This window comes from Alexandromys fortis, unplaced genomic scaffold, assembly GCF_014885135.2.
Source record: "Alexandromys fortis isolate MF-2015 unplaced genomic scaffold, M_Fortis_MF-2015_v1.1 scaffold_2_1_26212458, whole genome shotgun sequence".
In the NCBI taxonomy this organism is placed as follows: domain Eukaryota; kingdom Metazoa; phylum Chordata; class Mammalia; order Rodentia; family Cricetidae; genus Alexandromys; species Alexandromys fortis.
The window spans coordinates 8,829,930-8,851,960 of record NW_026067930.1 but is presented as its reverse complement, the minus strand read 5'-3'; the positions used below and the strand labels follow the sequence as shown (position 1 = coordinate 8,851,960).

At 47.0% G+C, this 22,031-nt stretch overlaps 1 protein-coding gene across 3 annotated transcripts in view; it reads left to right on the top strand.

Moving 5' to 3' along the window:
* The window catches only part of Ccn4 (cellular communication network factor 4), a 30,530-nt gene extending 11,967 nt beyond the window's left edge, over window positions 1-18,563 (top strand). The window contains exons 2-5 of one of the 3 annotated variants that reach the window (XM_050145330.1): window positions 2,338-2,617; window positions 9,041-9,301; window positions 12,930-13,120; window positions 14,722-18,563. In XM_050145330.1, the coding sequence (XP_050001287.1) occupies window positions 2,338-2,617; window positions 9,041-9,301; window positions 12,930-13,120; window positions 14,722-15,021 (1,032 nt within the window). In that variant the 3' untranslated portion in view covers window positions 15,022-18,563. Of the gene's footprint in view, window positions 1-2,337; window positions 2,618-9,040; window positions 9,302-12,926; window positions 13,121-14,721 lie in introns of all 3 variants that reach the window. The other 2 variants (XM_050145329.1, XM_050145331.1) reach the window with 2 other exon arrangements.
* Window positions 18,564-22,031: the final 3,468 nt, after the last annotated feature.

The following is a 22,031-nucleotide window of genomic DNA, read 5'->3' as shown; positions in this document are numbered from 1 at the left end:
CCTTGTTCACCTTGTTGCAATTATCATCCTCGTATCAGCACTGGGTATGTGTTAGTGTGGAGATGGACTCCATGCAATGCTGCTTCCACTAAACCCATCACAGAGCACAGCACACAGTAGGTGTTCGGTAACAACCAGTGGATTCATTACTCAAAGAGCTGGCGTGCGTTTCTGTCTGAACTGTCTATCTTCAGGGGCAGAAGTCCCCTACCAGTCATCTGTGCGTCCCTGTGTGTCACAGAGGGTGGATCAGTGGGAGTCCGAATTAACTTCTGGCCTGTAGTCTTACACCCCAGATAATCCTGGAGTAGCCTGGGGGCAGAGGGATGGCAGTGTGCGTCTTGTTTGGGGTAGCGGGAAGCCTTATCACCACTAGATGGCACCAAGAGCCAAGACTTGGCCCAAAGTAAGTTTTGCCTGCCCAGGCACTGCCAAGTGGTTCTCATTAAGTCTGATAAGGCCTTCCTCTCTTCCCTACCCAGATGCCTTAAATCAAGGTTACAGGTGCTACAGGCCCACTATAGTTGCCTTGCTGGCCTTCGGTGCCTTCTTTCCTTTGCATCAGTCTGTATACACTTGTGATGTGCCAGGTTCAGAACCTGCCGGTCAGACTAACACAGCGGCGCATCTCTGGTCCTCGTTAGCAAGAGCTGTTCCTGTCCCAAGTTCCAGACAGCTTCTCTGTACTCTTCACAGCAACCATAGTCTTACATCATGATCCATAACTCCTAATGCTTGTCTCTCCTACACACTGCATGAACTTCGAAAAAGTAAAGGGCCTATTAAATCTTATCTTCAAGTGTCTAAAAACATAGAGAAGGCTACAGGCTAGCTCGCCAAACATCTCCTGAGTGGCTGAAAGAGCCCTGAAATAACTGCAGGGTGCAGCTGATTCTCTTCCGCCCTTCAGGCCTCAGTCTCTTTCAGTGCACGGCAAGGAACCCAGATGGGTCCTGGGTGGGCAGGTGACTGGATTACAGAGGTGCGAGCATCTTATGCTTGGACACCAGGGTCCTTCCACCTGCCTGTTATCCAGGACGAGATGCACTGGGGTCTTAGTTTTCCTTCTCAGCTGTCCTGTTCTTCTTTTTGCCACATGAACTTGTAGGCTGGGGGGATGGGGTATGGCTGCTGAGGAGAAGTGCAGGTAGGAGAAATAAGGAGTTTGTTTTGAATGAAAACTGAAGACCCCTTTTCCATATGTTTTACTTGAGTCACAGAGCCCAGCTGTCTCTCCTTAGGGCCAGGGAAGAGAGCGCTGCAATGAGCTGAGGCTATAAATCTGTGGCTGCATCTAGGTGGCCCTGCCTACTAAGGCTCATGTATCAACTACAGTGAAGAGCTAGTCTTCTGAACTTGAACTCAGCGAGGAGCCATGTTGGGACTGGAGAGATATCTCAGTCAGTAAAGAGCTCAGCAAACACTGGGAGCATCTGATTTCCATCCATAGAACCCCTGTGAAAAGCCAGGTGTGGTGTAATCCCAGCACTGGAGGAGATGGGGACAGGCAGAACCCTAAGGTTGATTTCAGCTACCCTAGCTAAATCAGCAAGTGCCAGAACAATGAGATACCCTATCTCAAAAATCAAGGTGTGCAACACCCGAAGAAAACAGCTGAAGAAGTCCCTCTGGCATGCACACACATACACATACATCAACACATACGCAGATATACTACATGCAAAGGCATGTGCGTACCCATGCATGCACACCAACACACATGCACACACACACATGCACACACACATCAACATACATGCAGGCCTACTACACACAAAGGCATGTGCACACCCATGCATGTACTCATGCATGCACACCAACACATACACACAAACACACACACACACAGACGGACAGATGGATGCATGCACATACCCAGGAGCACCATCTGACTCTACCAGGCTCAGAAGATTCAGTGGAGGAAAAACTTGGGGCTACAGCAGGAAGCAATAGCTGTGAGTTGTGGGCAACTCCCCTGCAGCAAAACTTATCAGCATGTCTGCACTGCCTAAATCCTGGGCTCCCTCTCCTGGAACTCAGTGCCACCACACATATTGCTGGGCTATTGAGACACCAAGGAAAGAAGGAACCAACGTGAGCTGAGGTGGCTACCAGGCCCCAGCACTTTACAGGCTGGGAATTGTTTTGACCTCTCTAAACTTTGAGCCCCTTAATCTTACTGGCTTTATTGAAAGAAATAGATGTTTGTCTATTGATCATATGGAAGCCAATTGTGAAAGAACCTAAACATAATGAAGATGGAAAGTCAATGCAGTCATTTGGGCTTGGGAACCCTGGACTCAACAACCCCTTTCCGTCTTTCCCCTTCCTCCACAGGTCATCTCTCCGACCCCCACAACCATGACTTTCCCTCCAGTGCCACCGGAGGTCGCAACTTCACGCCCCGAGTTCTGCAAGTGGCCCTGTGAATGCCCACAGTCTCCACCTCGCTGCCCACTGGGTGTCAGCCTTATCACAGACGGCTGTGAATGCTGTAAGATCTGTGCCCAGCAGCTCGGGGACAACTGCACAGAGGCTGCCATCTGTGACCCGCACCGGGGCCTCTACTGCGATTACAGTGGGGACTGGCCGAGGTACGCAATAGGAGTGTGTGCACGTAAGTGAGAGCCTCCATACCTTCCGACTGCCCCTCACCCCAGCTCCGGCCCACAGCCGCTCATCCGGTCAGGTTTAGCTTGGTAGGAAGCATACTCCAACCCTGTCCACATTTAGAAGGCACAGGATGGGTCATCCTGGGGAGAGACTAATGACTACGTTATTCTTCTCCCTAAGATCTCATTGTGCCTTGCTCTCTTCCATATTAGAAGCATTTTCCCCGAGGAAGGAAGTTCTGCCAAGAAATACTCAAGCCAGGTTCTGTTCCCTCGGTAGATAGGACTCTGCAATGGCCTCTCTGATGACATTGAATCACTGCCATACTACAGATATTTTAATGATCCTTCAAATCAAAATGCTTAGTAATCTGCTTTAAAAAGCCAGTGGCCACGGAATAATGAAAGCTGGCAGCCTGCAGTCCCCACTTCCTAGGAGCCATGCTTTCCCAGTTACTACCATTACTTTTAAGTTGCTGGCCCTTTATTTTAATAGCCATCACGACATAGCAATGTCTTCTGCTAGATCTCAATTGGTTTGCTATACTAATTTTGGATCATTTATTAATATCCCTACATGTTAGTTAATGGCTAAGCTCCTGTGCTGTCAGATACCTTTGTTATCTTCCAAATGTCCTTCTTCTGATTTTTGGCTATATAATCATGACTATTTATTACGCTCTATGTTCCCTGGAACCTAAGCAGTGTACGGGTTTGACTTCTCCCTTCTCATAGTGCCTTTTGCTCTTCCTGCTGTTCCTACCTGCCTTTGTTTTTCTTTGATTTTGGTCTGTATAGTATCCTTGTGTTTGGAGGAAGACTGTTGTTTATTTTTCACGCGGTCCATTCTGTGTCCCCTGTTCCCGCTACTGTTCATAGAGACAGTGTTTCTGAGACTTCATCACCTCCTCCTGCTTCACTCTGGAACTCCTGTGTTCTTAGTCTGGATTCTCTGAGCATCGCTTGCCAAATGGCGCAGACCAGCGTGATGATAAACAATAGCCTGGGACAGGAAAGGTTCCTCAAAGTCTCATTCATACAGGAAGCCCTCTCCCAGAAGTATGGAATCAGGACTCCTCCATATCACCTACCCCTTCCCCACTCTCTGTTCATAGACAGTGCAGCCCCTCATTCTACCCAACACTTTAGATTCCTGTGCGGGTCGTTGATGAGGACTGTGCACATGACCCATGTCAGTAAACCATGCCTGAGCCTCCTAGTTCCTTTGTGGCTCTTTTCTTTCTTGTCTTGTCTCCATTCATCTACATTTACACCTTTGGCTTCTCAATGCCTTGCTTCCCCCATCTCTCCTGTGTTTCTCCACTTTCTGGAGATTTTTTTGTTAATGCCACTAAACTGTTCAAAGAAGACTTGCGCCATAGCCTGCACATGATCACCCGGTGCATTAATGAAAGATGTGTTTCCTGCGCACCAGCCCAGGCCGGTTTAAATAAACCCTTGAGTTCCAGGTGATCTCTGCTTGCTGGTTCTCAAGACCGGCATAAAATAGTCATCTACCTTTTTTCATAACGCAGGGAGGCTTGGCAAGTCTCCCTGTGCTGGAATCACCCATGAGACCAGGCCTACGGGAGCAGCTAATAATTCCTCCCCTGGCTAGCAGCTATCCCTAAGGTCATTTGAAAGGTAATTCAGTTCACTGTGATTATACTAATCTCCAAAGCCATAATGGGATCTTGCCCCCTTATAGACATTGTCACATGGACCCAGAGATTGTCTTCCCTGCTTACCACCCACCCCCACCCCACCCTCACAGCCTCACAGCCTCCAATTGCAGGTCCCACTCCCAACCACGACAGTTCCTTAGCTCCCTGCCACCAGGAACCTTGATACCATTCCTTTCCATTAATTTAAGAAAAAAATACACAAACGCCTTGATTTAAGGAAGGATTCAAAAGGTTTATCCATTTCCTATCACTTCCCTGGCCATGTGGGTTTACAGACATTGAAATAAATACAGTTAACCAGGAGTTACAGGAACTCGAAATGCTCCAGCCCATTGTTAAGTGTGTAAAGGAAGCCTCCACAGAGCCCTGTCATGTCCAACTCCAGCTCTTAACTCTTTCATCCCAACATTCTTACCCATGAGCCTCAGCACAAGCACCCTCACAGACACACATCAGGTGCATGCTATACACACACACACATATGCATGTGTGCGCGCACACACACACATGCACACATCTTGCATCTGTAAACACATATACATACAATTCACTGGTGTCCCACAAGCATTTCCCCAGGAATATGACATAATGTCAGAATTCATGAGGCCCACAAACAAGAAGCAAGGCAGAGCGTGAGAGCGCAGAGTGGCAGGGGAAAAGAGCGCCTCCCGAGCAGACAGTCCGTCGGCACACGGTCATGCAAATCTCCAGGACAGGCTAAAGCCATCTGGAGATTTGCAGAGAATTAAGGCCAAGACAAGGCGAGTGCAAAACAAGTCATCAAAACGCTGCCCCACACAGGACCCAGGGAGCTCAGAAGAGACGTCGGCATGCCAGCAAACGCCAGCTTTGGCTGTTAGTGGTCACCCTCCCGGGCCCTGAGGCCAGGCAGAACAGTGACTCTAGTCTTGCCTAGACTGCTCAGCTGTCAGGAGGAATCTAGGCTTGTGTGTGATTGGTAAACCCTAGCACTACATTCAAGGAAACTTTTAAAACTGTGTCTAGGCCAATATAAACACAGTGATGGGTACAGTGCCCTTGACTTCAGAAAGCTCCACTATTTTGGTCGCCCAAACACTGCCCTAATGCAGCTGGAACAGGCACCGGGGCAGCGAAAAGGTCTGTGGAAGAGAACATGGTGTTTACAGGCGGATGGACTTGAGGTTTCGATCCCTGTTCTGCCTCTTGCTGCTCCCCTACCTTGGGTCACACACCTGAGAAGCTTCAATAAATCAAGGGAAGGAGAAATGGGAGAATGGTGTCTGTGGCTTTCACTTGCACTCTGAATAGCATCTCGGCCCTATCCACTCTTATCCTTGGTAGGGGGAAGGTCTTATTACAGGACCACCCAACCTTGCATTGCTAACAGAGGGAAGGGAAAACTCAGCATGGTCCTTGGGGCTAGACAACCTGAGGTGGAATCCCAATGCTACCACTAAGCACTCCTTCAATGTTAGGCAAGCCCCTGAATCTCTTAAACTTCAGTGTCCTTAGAAAGGACAATGTGAGGAAGAGTGAGATCCATGGGGACAGGCTGTCACAAGCTTAGATACAGTGGGCGTCTAGTGGAGGTTAGGGGCCCTGACACACGTGTGCCTCTATCCACCCATCAGCCCACTAACTTAAGACAATTTGCAGGTGAGGTTGTAGGCCTCCAACCTTGTTTCTACTCTCACAAGGCCACAGATGATGAGGGCTTGAGGGTCCCAGGAAAGGAACACGGTAGCTTCACGGCTGCAAGTCTTTTAGCTGTGAGAAGGCTGGCCATATTTCACCTGAACATTTAAGAGAGGTTAGAAAGGAGCTGGCTGTTTCCCCTCACCCAAAACCAGTTCCCTGGGATAAGGTACAAAGGCTGTATGTGCCCGAAGAGGAGGTCACACCTCTGCTGATGGATAATTCGTGATCATCATATACCCTGATCTCCCTTTGCTCTATGTGGGACAGGTCTATCAGCTGCCCCTGTGTCCCCGTTAGCCAGTCTACAGATATAGCATGTTCTGAGCACAGTAGTACTTGACTTTCACTGCACACTGGACACTCCTGGAAGAATATCGAGTCTGAGGAAGGCAATGTTCCAGCATCTCAGGCTGTCTCATGTTATGTGGCCTGGGTATCAGCATTTTCAAAGGTTTTTCTTTGAGTTCCTTTGAGCTGATAGGATTGCTTTGCAGGTGACTCCAGAACCCCGAACTGACATATTTACACACAGGAACAGAGCATAAGCTTTAGTCTCCTTCCCACCTATACACACACAGACGAGAGACTCACACACATACACACATATGCATACACACACATACACATACACACAGAAAGAGGAGACTCACACACACACGGAGATGAGAGACTCACACACATACACACACATATGCATACACACAGAAAGAGGAGAGACTCACACACATACACACACATAGACGAGAGACTCACATACATACACATATACGCATACACACACACAGACAAGAGACTTACACACATACACACACAGACAAGAGACTCACACACATACACACACAGATGAGAGACTCACACACATACACACATACAGATGAGAGACACACACATACACACACACAGATGAGAGACTCACACACATACACACATACAGATGAGAGACACACACATACACACATGCACATATATAAACTAGCATGCACAAAGATGTACATACACAAGCATACATTTGACTACACACTCACATGTACACATATGTACAAACACATCTTTCGGGAGTTTGAGGATGTGGTGTGGTGATTGAGGCTCAGGGGCCTCCTTGCATCCTGTTCCTCTTCCTGAGCCTGAACTTTTTTCTTCCTCTCCCCTCATCTCCCTCCTTTTCTGATGTCAGGTAGAAGGAAGAAGGCTGTGGGTTTAGCGTCTCCTCTCTGTCATTCACTTGCTCCATCACTCACGTCATTTGAGCACACGAATCCCTCCTCCTCGACCTCTCCTGTCCCTAATGCAGTAGACAAAGCTCTCCTGATGAAGTCATTATTGGGAGACCTGAGTAAGATCACGGGCCAGGAACTGGTGTCGATGCATGCCAGAACCTGCTTCCTGGATGTCCGGGAAAAGATAACAACAGTGAGAGGCACACACCCTGAAACTGCCTTATTGGCCAGCTTGCACTCTGATGTCACCCTACTGAGACTATTTTCACTATACACAACAGTGGGAGGGACAATGTGTTTCCTTACAAAACAAAATACGCTGTGAAACCCAAAACAGAGACCCTGGTTCTGACAGTGTTTGCACCTGCCAGATGTCCTTTTCCTTATGATCAGCCACCACCCCCGCCAATCCAGCAGACAGGACAGAGTTCCTGCAAACAGCAGACTCCTAACTGCCTCTTTCCTGTGGGCATTCCTGATGTCCCAGGACCCTCTATGGATTGTTCCAGATGCTATTCCCAAGGAGCACACAGCACCAAGGGTAGAATCTGGCCCAGCGTTTCCCAAGCCATGCAAGGCCGGTTTCTATTGCCAACTCCACCAGGCATATCTCATGCCTAATGGAAGACTCTGGAGCCATCCTGCCCCAGTCCCGACTCTTCCGGAGAGGAGGGAAGAGCTCATTTTCTGGGCCTCAGTACAGAGCATTGGAAGTCTTCTTTGACTCCCGGGGGGGGGGGGGGGGGGGGGGGGGCTTTGCAGCTCTTCTTGAAAATGTGTCTGGATGGTGAGCTTTTTCTTTGCTTTGGTCTGAGAAGCCACTATCCTCTGCCTGGGTCATTGGGGTGCCATCCAGGGCTGTCTTGTGGCTTTCTCCAGCCAATAGTCTACTTATTACCACAAGATTTTCTTGTGAAGTACATAATTCATCTCATTCATTCAATTACTTATTGAACACCTACTGTGCGCCAGGAAGAGATCTAGACACTAACAGTTCTGGATCTTCCGTTGAGACAGGAGGAAGATGGATCTAGTCTCATTGCCTCCAACACACCCTTTTCTTTCTCCCTTCCTGCTTCCCTCCCCCAAGGCCTGTTACCTCATCAGGCCCTTAGCTATAGTAGATGCCCTCCCTACCTGGAAGACTGACATCAATGCCTGGTCTGCCTCCCTCTCATTCTGGTCTCTCAGGTCCGCGAATCTTCCTGGTTCACTTGTCTCGGTCTACAGCCATGTTTACACCCATTACTCCCTCCTTGTTACATTATCCCTCAACACTTATTACGAGTGGCTGTCATTATCAACAGACACTCCAGACGACCATTGGTCCCTCTTCCCACCTCATCAATCTTCAAGGACCATCCCATCCTCATTCTGTTCAGGATTGGGTCCTCAGCTCCTGCCATACTCCACAGTCAGTACCGATGAAGGCAGTCCAGTTTGCATCTAGGTTCTGGTTTCATGTGTATGCCTTCCTCCCTTGGACAGGCATTCATCGGTACTAGGCCTAGTGCTGGGGACAGTGTAGGGCAAAAAAAAAAAAAAAAAAAAAAAAAAATGCCTGAGCTCTTGCACTATGGAGCTGGGCCCTCCCATCCAACATCCAGCAGACTCTTCAGTAGCTAAGACCTTCACTGTACCCTTTCTCCTTGCTGTGTACCATCTCTTCACGTGTCCCCATCTTTGCCCTTGGGGTGCAGCCAGCTGATATGTGGGGCAGCCCCCCCCTTCCTCACATGAGTGATTTCTTGGCACGGCATCCTAGGCAGAGGGAAAATTGCACAGAAACATCTTGGCACAGACCCCACCCCTCCTGGCCTGACATGTCCACCACCTGTGTTTGCAGAGGTGGTCGGTGTGGGCTGCGTCCTGGATGGCGTGCGTTACACCAATGGCGAGTCCTTCCAGCCCAACTGCAGGTATAACTGCACGTGCATTGATGGCACAGTGGGCTGCACACCACTGTGCCTCAGCCCCAGGCCCCCGCGCCTCTGGTGCCGACAACCCCGGCATGTGAGGGTGCCTGGCCAGTGCTGTGAGCAATGGGTATGCGACGATGACGCAAGGAGGCCACGCCAGACAGCACTGCTGGACACCAGAGCCTTTGGTAAGTGTGGGCAAAGACGAGCGGAGTCTCTGCATACCACAGAGCCCCTAGAGTCCTGGTTTTCTTTTAATAAATCAAGCTTCCAGGCCATTACCCACTCCACAACTCACCAGTTATATGGCCTTCAGGATGTGCTGTCTGGGATCCAAATTCTCCATCTGTAAAATGCAAATGACATCATCTTTACTGCCTGTCTTGCAAGCTGCTCCCAGCATAAAATCCTGGTGCGGTGTGTGCTGTCCTCTCTCATCTTACTAAAGTAGCCTGGAGAGTGTTTAGGGATCTAGAAAAAGGATCAGGTGGCAGGGCATAGGAGGGGATAGATGGACCTTCCAGGTAACTCAGGGAATGCATTGCTATCATCAGGTGAGCAGATGAAGTTTGTCTAGGTAAGCCTGAGAAAAGGAAGCCCTAGGTGGGAAGACAGGAACATGATTGTTTTCACCATTGCCTAACAGAGGCCAGTGCACTTGCCAGATACTTGGAAAGTACCCAATTCATGCTTGCAGAGGAAGCTATATAAGGTTTTGGCTATAGGTGACTGATCGTGTGTGTGTGTGTGTGTATACTGCACAATCATTACACATATGTATGGATAGATGCATAGAGGAGAAATGGTTGGAGAATGGAAGGGGAGTAGGTGGATGGGTGATTAGACAGATGGATGGATGGATGGTTAAGTCAATAGAAACACAGATGAATGCATGTAGAATAGATGGTTACAGATTGAATGGAAATAGATGTATAGAATTATAGATAGATAGATAGATAGATAGATAGATAGATAGATAGATAGATGATTGATAGAATGAATACAATTATGCACAGATGGTAGGTGGATGGGTGGATGGATGATAGGATGATAGATGGGTCAATAAAAATAGATGGACGGTGTCTGGCTGAATGATAGTGGATAAATGCATAGTTAGGCATCTGAACTAGGGCAGAGGGAATAGAAGGAGAAATGGACAAGGGCAAGAATCAGGGCTAGAGTATACCCAGGGCCTGGCATTTGTGCTGTGCCTGGCTTAGTGGGATGAATTCAGAGTGGTTACAGGCACTGGCCGCTGCCCAGGAGAGAAGACAAGAGAAGGAACATATTTAGGGTGGTGGTGGGCTATCTGCCATGAACATGCTGAGCTGGGGGAGGGTGAAGGGTAGAAATGTTTAGTGCGGGCAGCCTCATGGAGGGGGCCCCACAGGAAGACAGCTCTGCTTACAGCAGCTGTAGATGGTTGAAGAGGTCTGGAATAACACACACAGTGAGAGAGAGAGAGAGAGAGAGAGAGAGAGAGAGAGAGAGAGAGAGAGAGAGAGAGAGAGAGAGAGAGAGAGAGAGGAGCCTAGAGCAGAGGTCTAGGGAGGCTGACCTTTGAGAAGTAGACAAGGGAAGAAGAGACCAGGGACTACAGAGACATGAGGAGGCGGGGCATGGGCCACAGAATGAGGACCTTGCTAGGGGACAGTGCCTTTGAAGCAGGGGGTCCCAAAAAAGAGCAGACGGCTTGCTGCTGCGCCTTTAGGGGTGCTAATGTTTTTTTTTTTTAAAAAAATTCTAAGCTTATAAGTTTGTTCAGAGCCTGTGCAGAGCTGGAGTCTTAACCTTGGTATCAGTAGCACTTAGCATCAGAAGGATTTTGTTGTTGTTGAGGAAAGGGATGTTGCAGGCTTGGTAGCATTCCCTAAGCAGTCCCTTAGATGACCATAACCGTTTCCTAAGTTGTGACCATCAGAAACACCTCCAGACATTAACACATGTGGCTAGGGGATAAAGTCACCCACATGGAGAGATGATGTGGCAGGGAAGGCTTGGTCTCTGGCAGCTCAGGACAGCATGGCAGCTCCTCCCGTAAACCTCCCTCCAGTGTATCTGAACAAGAGTCAGTGGGTGATGGAGGGGAGGCAGAGGCTGCCTGCTCATTGTGTGTGACCCAGTGACCCAGTTCTTATCATCCCAGGCAGAGCCCCTGCAGAGGTGTGAAGGAGACCCAGAAAGCAAAGCCCTTTGATCCTCTCATCCTCCCAGGCTAATCCCTCCTTCCTGGCTTGCTCCACGCATCCCAGACTGCCTGCCGCCTCTGTCCTTGGATGCCTCCATTGCTCTCTCCCTTCTGCCTGTTGAAGGCTTCCCTATCTCAAATCCATTCATCAGCAGTGCTTGTTGCACGCCTGGAAGCTCTGGGGACCGCATGAAGAACTCTGTTACCCTAAGGAGATTCCTCGTTTGCTTGATGTGTTTTTTCCACTCTTCTCTCTATTCCTTGATTGCCTTGTCTGTCCTTGCTCTTGTTCTCTCCCCTTCCATCCCCCCTTCCATCCCCCCTGCCTCCTCCCCGCCTGCCTCCTTTCCTCCCATTTCCTGTTCCTGGGGGATCTCTGTGTGTCTACCCCATCTTTCTGCAGGCTGTTTCATTTTGCCTGCCATCTGCCTGTCTCCCTCCACAGCTCACCCATCTCTCCTGCTCACCTCTGGCTAAGCAAGTACCCATCAGATAGATGCTAAGGATCTGTATGTTCACAGGACAGTCAAGAGCAAATAATCCAATGGGACTATAGTCGAGCTGGCTTGTACTAGGACTCACTAAACCAGGGAGTCCCAGTAAATACACAAACACAGACATAATACTGTAATGTCAAAATAAACAATACTAAATAAACATAGAAGTCAATCTCACCTCAGTGAAAATAAGAGTACAAAAGGCAGCAGGAGGGGCTGGAGAGATGGCTCAGTGGTTAAGAGCATTGCCTGCTCTTCCAAAGGTCCTGAGTTCAATTCCCAGCAACCACATGGTGGCTCACAACCATCTGTAATGAGGTCTGGTGCCCTCTTGTGGCCTGGAGACATACACACAGACAGAATATTGTATACATAACAAATAAATAAATAAATATTTTTTTAAAAAACAAAAAAGGCAGCAGGAGAATGAGGCAGCAGTTGGTCACAGAGCATCCAGTCTGGAAGCAAACCATGATGAATGCTGTGCTCAGCTCACTGTCTTCTTTTCACTCGCTCGGGAACCCCAGTCCATGCCCATAGTTAAGGTGGAACTTCATTCCACCTTAACTTGTGGAGCTCGTGGAGGCTTCAGATTCATGAGTATTCTGGTGACCCTCTACAGCAGCTTCAGGCACAGTGTAGTAATAGCATGGGAACTACATGGCCTATGCCAGCCCAGTCTATGCCCATAGTTGAGGTAGATTTCTTACTTTAGTTAACCCAATATAGAAAATCCTCGCCGGACATGCCCACAGGTCTAGTTCCTGTCAGGTTGACAGTCAATATTAACTATCACAGAAAAGAATTTGCCCTGGGGACCACCTTGCTCTAAAGATGAGGTTTCCTTCCATGATTTAATACTTCATCTCTTGGTCAGAAAAAAAAATGTTAAGTGTAAGAATGTAGTCTCCCCTGCCCGGGTGCCCCTGCCAATTAGAAGGTATTTTGTCTTCCTCCTTACAGGGAGGTACAGCCCAATTCTGTCTGTCTGTCTCTGTGTCCTCATCTCTATCTGTTTGCCTCTTTCTGAGTCTCATGAAGCCTATATATTTGCGGCATGGTGATGGTGAGGACGGGAGGAGCTTGTGGAGGCTGCAGACTCATGGGTGTTCTGGTGTCCCTCCACAGCAGCTTCAGGCACAGTGGAGCAATGGCACGGGAACTGCATAGCCTACACCAGCCCCTGGAGTCCTTGCTCAACCACCTGTGGTCTAGGAATCTCAACTCGGATCTCTAACGTCAATGCCCGGTGCTGGCCGGAGCAGGAAAGTCGCCTCTGCAATCTCCGGCCGTGTGAAGTGGACATCCATCCATACATCAAGGTAAGGCCAGAGCAAAGGTGGGCATCTCAGGCAGGTCTAGGCATGATGAGCATGTACAGCATAGAGTTGGCTTTGTGCCTGGCCACTAAACTTCGTAAGATGGAAATAATGAAGGCTGTCTGGCAAGCCCAGGGTAAGTGATTTAGGAAGATGCGGCTGCTAGGCTGGTCCGTGATGGATTTCACTGAATGGATGCTTTTGTAGTTCTCATCTGGTCAAAAGCAAGGTCACTCCAAGCAGAAATTGGGAACCATCTCAAGTGTTCTTTCTGCAATGATTCTGAGGGACCTGTACTACCTTTCATCTCCACGGCATCCCACATCCACCTGCACAGGTACAGGACAGCTACCTGGACACCGTGAAGGCTGTTAGAACTTGAAACACATAGGGTCAAATGCTTCTCTCCTGTTTGTGTTTGCTGCTGTAGCCAGTGCTGGCCAAGACCTTAGTGCTGGTCCACCCAATGTCACATCTAACAAAGCAAACTACACAGGGCTCATCGCTGGATCTGTTAGTGGAGTGGGAAAAGTTCTTTGGATGCTGAGAAAAGGATGCAGTAGAAAGAGAACCCCACTTCTCACCATATCCTTTAGGCATGTCTTTTTATCGAGACAACATCTTGTCATCTTTGATAGGCACACACTTTTCTTCTTTTTCATCTTTTCTCCCTCTGTTGTACCAACCCTGGGTGCCATCAAGTCCTCATTGAGTGTCTTCTAATAGGAAGTAGGAGTGTTGGAGGGCCCAGCATAGGGAGGCATAAGAACTAGGACTCTAATCTGGGATAAGAAAATCTGTCACAAGGCTGGGCTAGTCACTGTAGGCTCGTGATTCCTTTCCTGTCTCCATGATCATCTACCCTAGCTGGCTTCCCCAACTGGACCAGCTACATGCCCCACCCACAATGGATGTGCTCTGCCCCCAGTTCTGATAAGGTGCTGATAATATACTCTAAGAAATACTAGCCCAAGGCATTTAGTAAGCGCCTAAATGTATACCAGCTTCGCGATTATATTAGTGAGATATGGAAAGAGGCTCAAGTATCAAGAAGCCCACAGCCTCATGGAAGGCTATTATTGGATTAAAGTAGTGTCAGTGCTATTGAAAATGCTGCATCGTGGTATTGTGTGTTTGTATGTGTGTATGAGGGAGAGTGGGGGAGGAGGGAGTGGGAGAGGGGGAAGCATTGGAATAGAGGAGACAGGTGAGGGCAAAGCACGTCCCTACCTGATTGTGGAGTTCCATGCCAGCTCAGTCACTCACTGTTTGGGAAGATTGGTTTGCTAAAAGAGATAGCAAGCCTTCCTGTGCTGATGACACTGGCATATGGGCACCAAAAAGGCAAAAATGCAGGAGAAGAGAGACTGCAGACTGTGAGATCCGAGCGCAGCAGCCTGGTAACCCCCTTCTGCATTCTTCAGTTTACCTATGCCGTGTGTTTGCCGACATCCTCCCTTGCTCGAAGGTGCTGCGAATCTGGAGCAAAGGTGATGTTTGCCGCACATGCTCACGGGCAGGGGAGTACTGGATGCTTGGTGGGAACGAGGTGGCTGTGCATCACCAGAGTATAATTAACAGAAGGTTCCTTTCCTTTCCTGAAGGCTGGGAAGAAGTGTCTGGCTGTGTACCAGCCAGAGGAGCCCATGAACTTCACTCTCGGGGGCTGTGTTAGCACCCGCACCTACCGACCCAAGTACTGTGGAGTCTGCACTGACAACAGGTGCTGTATCCCCTACAAGTCCAAGACCATCAGTGTCACATTCCAGTGTCCAGAGGGGCCGAGTTTCTCACGTCAGGTCCTATGGATCAATGCTTGCTTCTGCAACCTGAGCTGCAGGAATCCAAATGATATCTTTGCGGACTTGGACTCTTACCCTGACTTCTCAGAGATTGCCAATTAGGTAGGTGTGTGGCTCGGGGTAAAAGCCCCATGTTTACAAAGCATCCAGTCTCTGTGACCCAGGACTTCACAAGTGAGTCTTATTCCATCTACTTCCTACTCAATTCTATATTCCCTGAACCTGACCATTTGCCTGTGTTCCTATTTTGACCATCCTATTGGCCCAGAAGAGCATCGCTCAGACTCAGACAATGCGTCCTTCCTTGGGGATAGTCTATATCACTCCAAAGGAAACACATCTAACACATCTCTGACTGTTCAACATGAATCCCAAGCCTGACCCAGCCTGTCCGGTTCCAGCCTGGTCAAGTTGTCAGAAATCGTGATGGAGCTACCCAAGGAACAGAGTCAGCTGAAGAGCCAACATCAAAGGCTCCTTCTTCAGATGCCAAACCTGATGATGTTAGGATCCTTTCAGATAGATGGATGGGATGGGAGACACAGGAATAAGCTATTATTTGGGCCTTGCCAAATGATACTATCAAAGGCATTTTTGCCTGCAACACACCAAAGAACTTTGTACCACCAAGTCACCAAACATTTTCCAGGTGAGGTCAAGGGTTGTGTCCTTTATCTTTGCAATAGAAAGTCATTTCCATTAATCTGGGCATAACTGAGGATACATTTCACTTCTCCCTGTAGTGTGAAGAGCTCAAATTGGGTTCATGTTAACCAGAACTGTAATTTGAGAAATTTTATTTTGCCCATCCTGTAGAGATGGGACAAGGACAGCCAGTCTCACAGATCATAGCTGATCAGGTCATTGAATCTGCAGCTGACCAAGTTCTTAGGGCAATTAGCCAACTCTTTCCAACATCTGGGCCTCTCTTGCCCTGAGGCTCCTGGGAGTTAGTAGGGATCTTGGGATGACCTGTCGGATGTCTCAACAGCACCCTAAAACAGTGGGATAGTTGGGAAGATGCCCTCATTGGGCTTGGAAGATTCTTTTGAAGTTCAGATCAGACCTAGCAGGATGTATGTATCAAACAAATAAGTAGGTCACCCTTCACTGCTCTGGGTGGCTTCTGGCAGGAGTGATGAGGCCACAATAGTCCCTGGCCCATGATGCATCTCTTCTGCTTTAGTGAGCTACTTCATAGTTTTAGTGGCTCAGTTTATAGCCTTAGACAGAAGTTGACCACCTGTTTAGAAATGGAAATCTATTTAACGGAGGTAAAAGCCAAAGAGTTTGTAATTTGAAGAAAGAGATTTCTCCTATGTGATAATAATGTTACTGTTTATTTTAGCAGTAGAGTGTGAGATTTTTCTGTCGTCATTGGTTTACTGGGTTTGTTGTATGCACTACCCTTTGTCTATGAGATTTGCCACATCCTTGCTCGGTGGAGCTTTGTGATAACATTGAGGTGTTCCCTTCCTAAGTTCTGCTCTTGAAACTGTGAAATGGAAGCCCAAAGAAGAAAGTCAACCAAAATCACCCATCTGGAGATTCACATCCCAGATATATTAACTTCCTAATTCATATTTCCTCTTTGCTTCAGAACCTTCCAAACAAGTCAGGATGGGAAAGGCAACTGAAATCAGCAGCTTGTCCTTCTCAGTTTGGCCCTTAATATTGCCTCTCTAGCTCCTCTCCCACAAGAGGGGAGTGTTTAAGTATTAAGCATCCAAACTAAATGAGACAGGAAAAGGCATGCACATCTCCCATGGCTCCTCCTACCTTGAAATCAGAACCAGCTCACAATATGCATTTGTAAGATGGTTCTGTTTGCCCAGCACCATATGTGCTGTGGTGGGAAGATGCCTGTGGGAGAACTATACACAACACACAAATGAATTCTTAAATAGAAAAGGGAACTTGCGATTTCCCCTCCTTCTAGTAACCTCCCAAAGACCTGGCCTTGTGCAAGGCAAACAGTGGTGCTCAACATGTATTTAAGGAAAAAAAATACATTATATTTACACTCCTACTTTTCCTCAGAAACACTCTTCTTCCAAGAACTCATCTTACCAGTGAAAATCCTCCATTAAAGGTGGCTTAGTACCTTGAATACATGTATGTTCATATGTGTACAAGAGCTTGCATGTAAATATATGCTACCCTGGGGATTATCACTTATGTAAGTTCTTTGTGGATCATGTTAGATATTTTTTTAGCTTGGAAAAAAATCTGTCTTAATATCTAATTCTGAAAGAGCTTCCATAGGAGCTGTAAGTTGGGGTCTTACCAGGTATCCTTCCTATTTGGGGGAATTGAGCCTAACATCTTTGATCAAAGGGGGCTCAGTTAGAGGAGTTAGGGTGATCTTGGGACTAGAAAGGAGGGATGGCCGAAGTAGCTCAGCAATTATTGGTTTTGAGAAATGAACCTGGCCTATATGAGGATCAGAAGAACTGTCTTAGAACCAAGAACTAAAGTCCCAAGGAAGAAGACATGGATGCAATATTAAGACTTTCTTTTTAATGGTTAAAAACAGCCTGTAATGGTGTGGCCTGATTCAAGGAAAGTTAAGAATAGCAAGTACAGTTTAAGAAAAAAATAAGTCCATTTATTGATAGCTTATTTGGTGCTAAGCACCGTGGTGCCTTTTATCAGGTTATCAATTAGAGCTGTGCTCAGAACACAACCTTTCTCCATTTGATAAACAAAAGCTCTGGAACTCAAAGGGACTGGGGAGCTGAGGCCCAGATCCACACTTACTCCACCCCAGCGTAGGAGGAGATCTAAACAGAACCTAAGAGACTGATACTGGAGGCTCATATAAGCAAGGCCTTAGATCCTCACCCTCCCCCACAATGCTTAGAGGCAAAGAAAAGAGCAATGAGAAGGCGCTAACCATCTGTGAAGAAATTCACTGTGGCACCCTGAGTGAACTTCTTGAGTGTGCTGAGAAAGAGAGAGAGAGAGGAGAGCGAGGAGAAGTGTGGAACATGCATCAACCAAGACCACTACTCCATGCTTTACTGACATAGCCCACTTAATCCTTTCAGTGAGCCCAGGAGTTATGCCTTTACCCTGCCCATTTTAGGATTGAGACGGCAAGATCTTTAGAAGTTAAGTAATTTACTCAAGTTCTTATCAACCAGGGCACTATAGACAAGCTCCGAAGCCCAAGATCATGTGACACCCATGCCATCTCCCATGATACTCACACTCAGACTACTTACCTGTCCCCCAACCAAAGGCTCCAGAGTCACAAGAGGGGATTCACAGACCCGGTGCTGAAATTCTAATTTTGAGGTGATTGGAGATTGATCAAAGAAAGTAATTTCAAATGATCTGATTGTCTGTAATCACCCTAATTGATTTTGGATGCTGTACACATGGAGGTTGTGGAGAACATCACAATCTCTGACTATGGTGTTGACTCATGTCATTTCTTTTTAAAGACTTGTGTTTGGCTGGGTGCTGATGGTGCAATGCCTTTAATCCAAGCACTCGAGAGGCAAAGATAGGCAGATCTCTGTGAGTCTGAGGTCAGCCTGGTCTACAGAGTTAGTTCCAGGGCAGGCTCTAAAGCTACAGAGAAACCCTGTCTCGAAAAACCAAATAAATAAAATAAAAAAAGACTTCTTTTTTTTTTTTTTTTTTTTTGATTCAAAGGAACTGCAGTGACAGCTCTGAATGGCTGGGAAGCAGGAATGGCCATGATTAGCTGTGTGTCCCTGCATAGCTCTGTGTGTGTGTGTGTGTGTGTGTGTGTGTGTGTGTGTGTATGTTTGAATATATGTACCTGTTTTCAAACTGTGATTGAGTATTTAAATATTCCTGCTGCCATGTTGTAAGTGAATACCCATGAAGAAATGTCTTTAAAGTGCCCAGTAGAGGAAAACTAGCCCTTGGGCAACCTGTCATGTTTACCACATTCCTCATTTTTCTCATGATTTGTGGAGCAGGGAATGTGTTTGTTCACCCGTGATGGGTTTGCATTGTGCAAATTCTTTGTTTACAGCTTTTCTCCTTAAAGCAATAAATCACCAGCAAAAGTGATGTCTTTGATTTGGTGGTTCTTTTTTTGTTTGCTTTGTCTTTTTTTTTTTTTTCCTTGTGGATTCCATTGTTAGAAGGCAATGATTGAGGGCTGGGCATGTTCAACCAATGTGCAGATTAGAGGAATTAAGTCCCAGATATTGGATAGGAGGAAATAAAACATGCTTGAATGCTTAGAGACAAGTCTCAAAATGTAGGTCCTGAAACTCTGAGGATGCCAGTGTTGTAAGACACTGTTCCTGAAGAGACCTGAACAATATATATATATGGTAGTAAACATAAAGCGTCATGAATATTTACTTACACTCCTTCAGTTTAATCATGACTGTTTAATCACCAAATGTTTTTCCTTGCTGTGTTTTTGTTTTAAGTTGTGACTTGATTTACAGACCAGCTTCTCTAAGACAGGAAGAGCATGGTGCTCCTCTCTGCACAGTGGTATGCTTAGTCATATGAGCAGCTGGCGATGGCCATGCTGGGTGAGGTGAATGACGCCCAGTCCTTTTAGACAACCTCTCCCAAAGCAAGTGGTATCACTATACAGACCATGGGGACACTCAGTTCCAGTTTAGAACAGCCACAGGGCTTATTTCCATTCATACCTCTGTACTCAAGCACAGACTTTCGTTTTCTCAGAAGGACTCTGCATCTTGTCACGGAGATATGGGTATGTCCACTCTCATTGCTGCTCCGTTCACAACAGCCAGGGGATGGAAACAACCGAGAAGTCCATACACGGATGAATGGAAAGGGAAAACACGCTACACATGCACAGAAGAATTTTACTCATCCATGAAGAAAAGTGAAATACTGTGGTTTGCTGGGTAATGGGTGGAACTGGAAAATACAGTGAATGGGACTCAGACAATTGCTATGTATTCTCTCTCATGTATGGGTCTAGCTTCTGAGTTTTAATAGGTATATTTATGTGGGAATTGAATGTGTATAGACAGATTCCAGGAAACCAGAAAGAGACCCGTTCGAGGGGGAAAATGGCTTTAATGGAGAGAATTTACGAGGGTAATAGGCACATGTAACATGGCAGTAGAAAGGATACTGGAGATGGACGAGAATAAGAGGGGTAGGGTAGGGAGATTGTAGAGAGGAGGGGGTGAGAGAACAAGACTGAAACTAGGTGCATAACATCTTGCTACAAGGAAACCTGCTCCTGTAAAGTAATCAAAGTATAAACAAAACTTAAAACAAATTAGAAGCTGAGGCCTGGAGTACTGGGGATGCCTCAGGTTCAGGGGGATGAGTGGACCTTAGCTGACATTTGCTAGATATCAGCTGGTTGAAGTTGGAGAAAATGGGACCTGAAGGAATTTGTAAAGACATATATAATGATTTCAGGGCAGGGTGGTGATCCTGGAATCCTGTTCCATGGGCTAAGGCAAGACAGTTGCTTAAGAGTACAGTATTGAGGCCAGCCTAAGCTATAGAGCAGGACCCTCTCTCAAAAAATAAAAAAAAGAAGTCTGTCTGTCTATCTATCTATCTATCTATCTATCTATCTATCTATCTATCTATCCATCTATCTATCTGTCATAAATCTGTCACCTATCTCTAGGTATCATCTATCAATTACCTATTATCTATCAGTCTATGGTCTATCATCTATTGTTTATCATCTATCTTTGTATCTATATCTGTATCTATCTATCACCTATCTATCTATATACACACCTATCTTCTGTCTATCATCATCATCCACCTACCTATCCACACCTTAGTGACATCATATTCAGAAATCTGTGTCCTTTAGGAATAGGGGCTCTTTCTGACATAGAACTGTTCAGACACAGATTCTTAGGAGATGCTGGCACAGTCTGCTCACTGTTTGGTACTCTCTGTACAGCACACCTCAGGCTCTTCACTCTAAGCCTCATTGCTCTGGCTTTTATATAATACAAAATAAAAACTGTGGGTTTTTTTCAGACATTTCAGTAAAAGGGAGAGAGAGCAGCTAGAAGCAGGCTCACTGAGAAGATTAAGAAATGCCAGTGGAGGAAAGGGAGAGACTCAAAACCACATCAAAGCTTTTGTGTCTTGCAAGTTCAAATGGGAGCATTTAATGGAAGAACAAAGGCACCTGGGGCCAGTGAAAACCTTTCGGGCCCACAGCACTGATCCCTGGAGCCAACAGATGTTCCACCATCCCTCCACATTGGAAAGTGAGAGCCCCAGCCAGTCCTGTGCTCAGGATTTACCCGCAGAGAGACAATAAATCACAGGAATGGCTAGTCAAGCCACTCAGTCTGTCTGGGTTTTGAAAACTACTCTATTGGGGAATGGAGGCTCCCCTGGGCTCATTGGCCAGCTGGTCTAGCCAAATTGATGAGTCCTGAGCTCAGTGAAAGACTCTGCCTCAAACCGTAAGGTGGGAAGCAATTAGGGAAGGTGTCTGATGTTGACCTCAGGCCTCTAAGCACACACACACATGTACACACACACACACACACACACGCACCAAATAAATGCAATTACAAATTATTTTTAAAAAGAAATCAGTAGTTTGGGAGTGGAGAAAACAAGGTAGCATACAGTATGCAGCTGCAAGTCTCCTTGCTCCCTGAGAATGCTGGGCCTGCAAGAATCCCTTCTCAGAGCAGGGATGAGTGACAATGGGGTTTGTGCCCATGGACTTGGCCCTCAGCAGATGATGTCACTGTCAAGTCATTAACTCAACTGCTCTGATTCCTGAGAGCTTGTCTTAGTTATTTTTCTATTACTGTGATAAAACACCATGACCGAGGCAGCTTATAAAAAAAAGCATTTAGCTAGGCGGTGTGGTGGTGCACGCCTTTAATCCCAGCACTCAGGAGGCAGAGGCAGGCAGAGCTCTGTGAGTTTGAGGCCAGCCTGGTCTACAAGAGTTAGTTCAGGACAGCTATAATAACTGTTATACAAGCCGGGCGATGGTGGCGCATGCCTTTAATCCCAGCACTCGGGAGGCAGAGGCAGGTGGATCTCTGTGAGTTCGAGACCAGCCTGGTCTACAGAGCTAGTTCCAGGACAGGCTCCAAAGCCACAGAGAAACCCTGTCTCGAAAAACCAAAAAA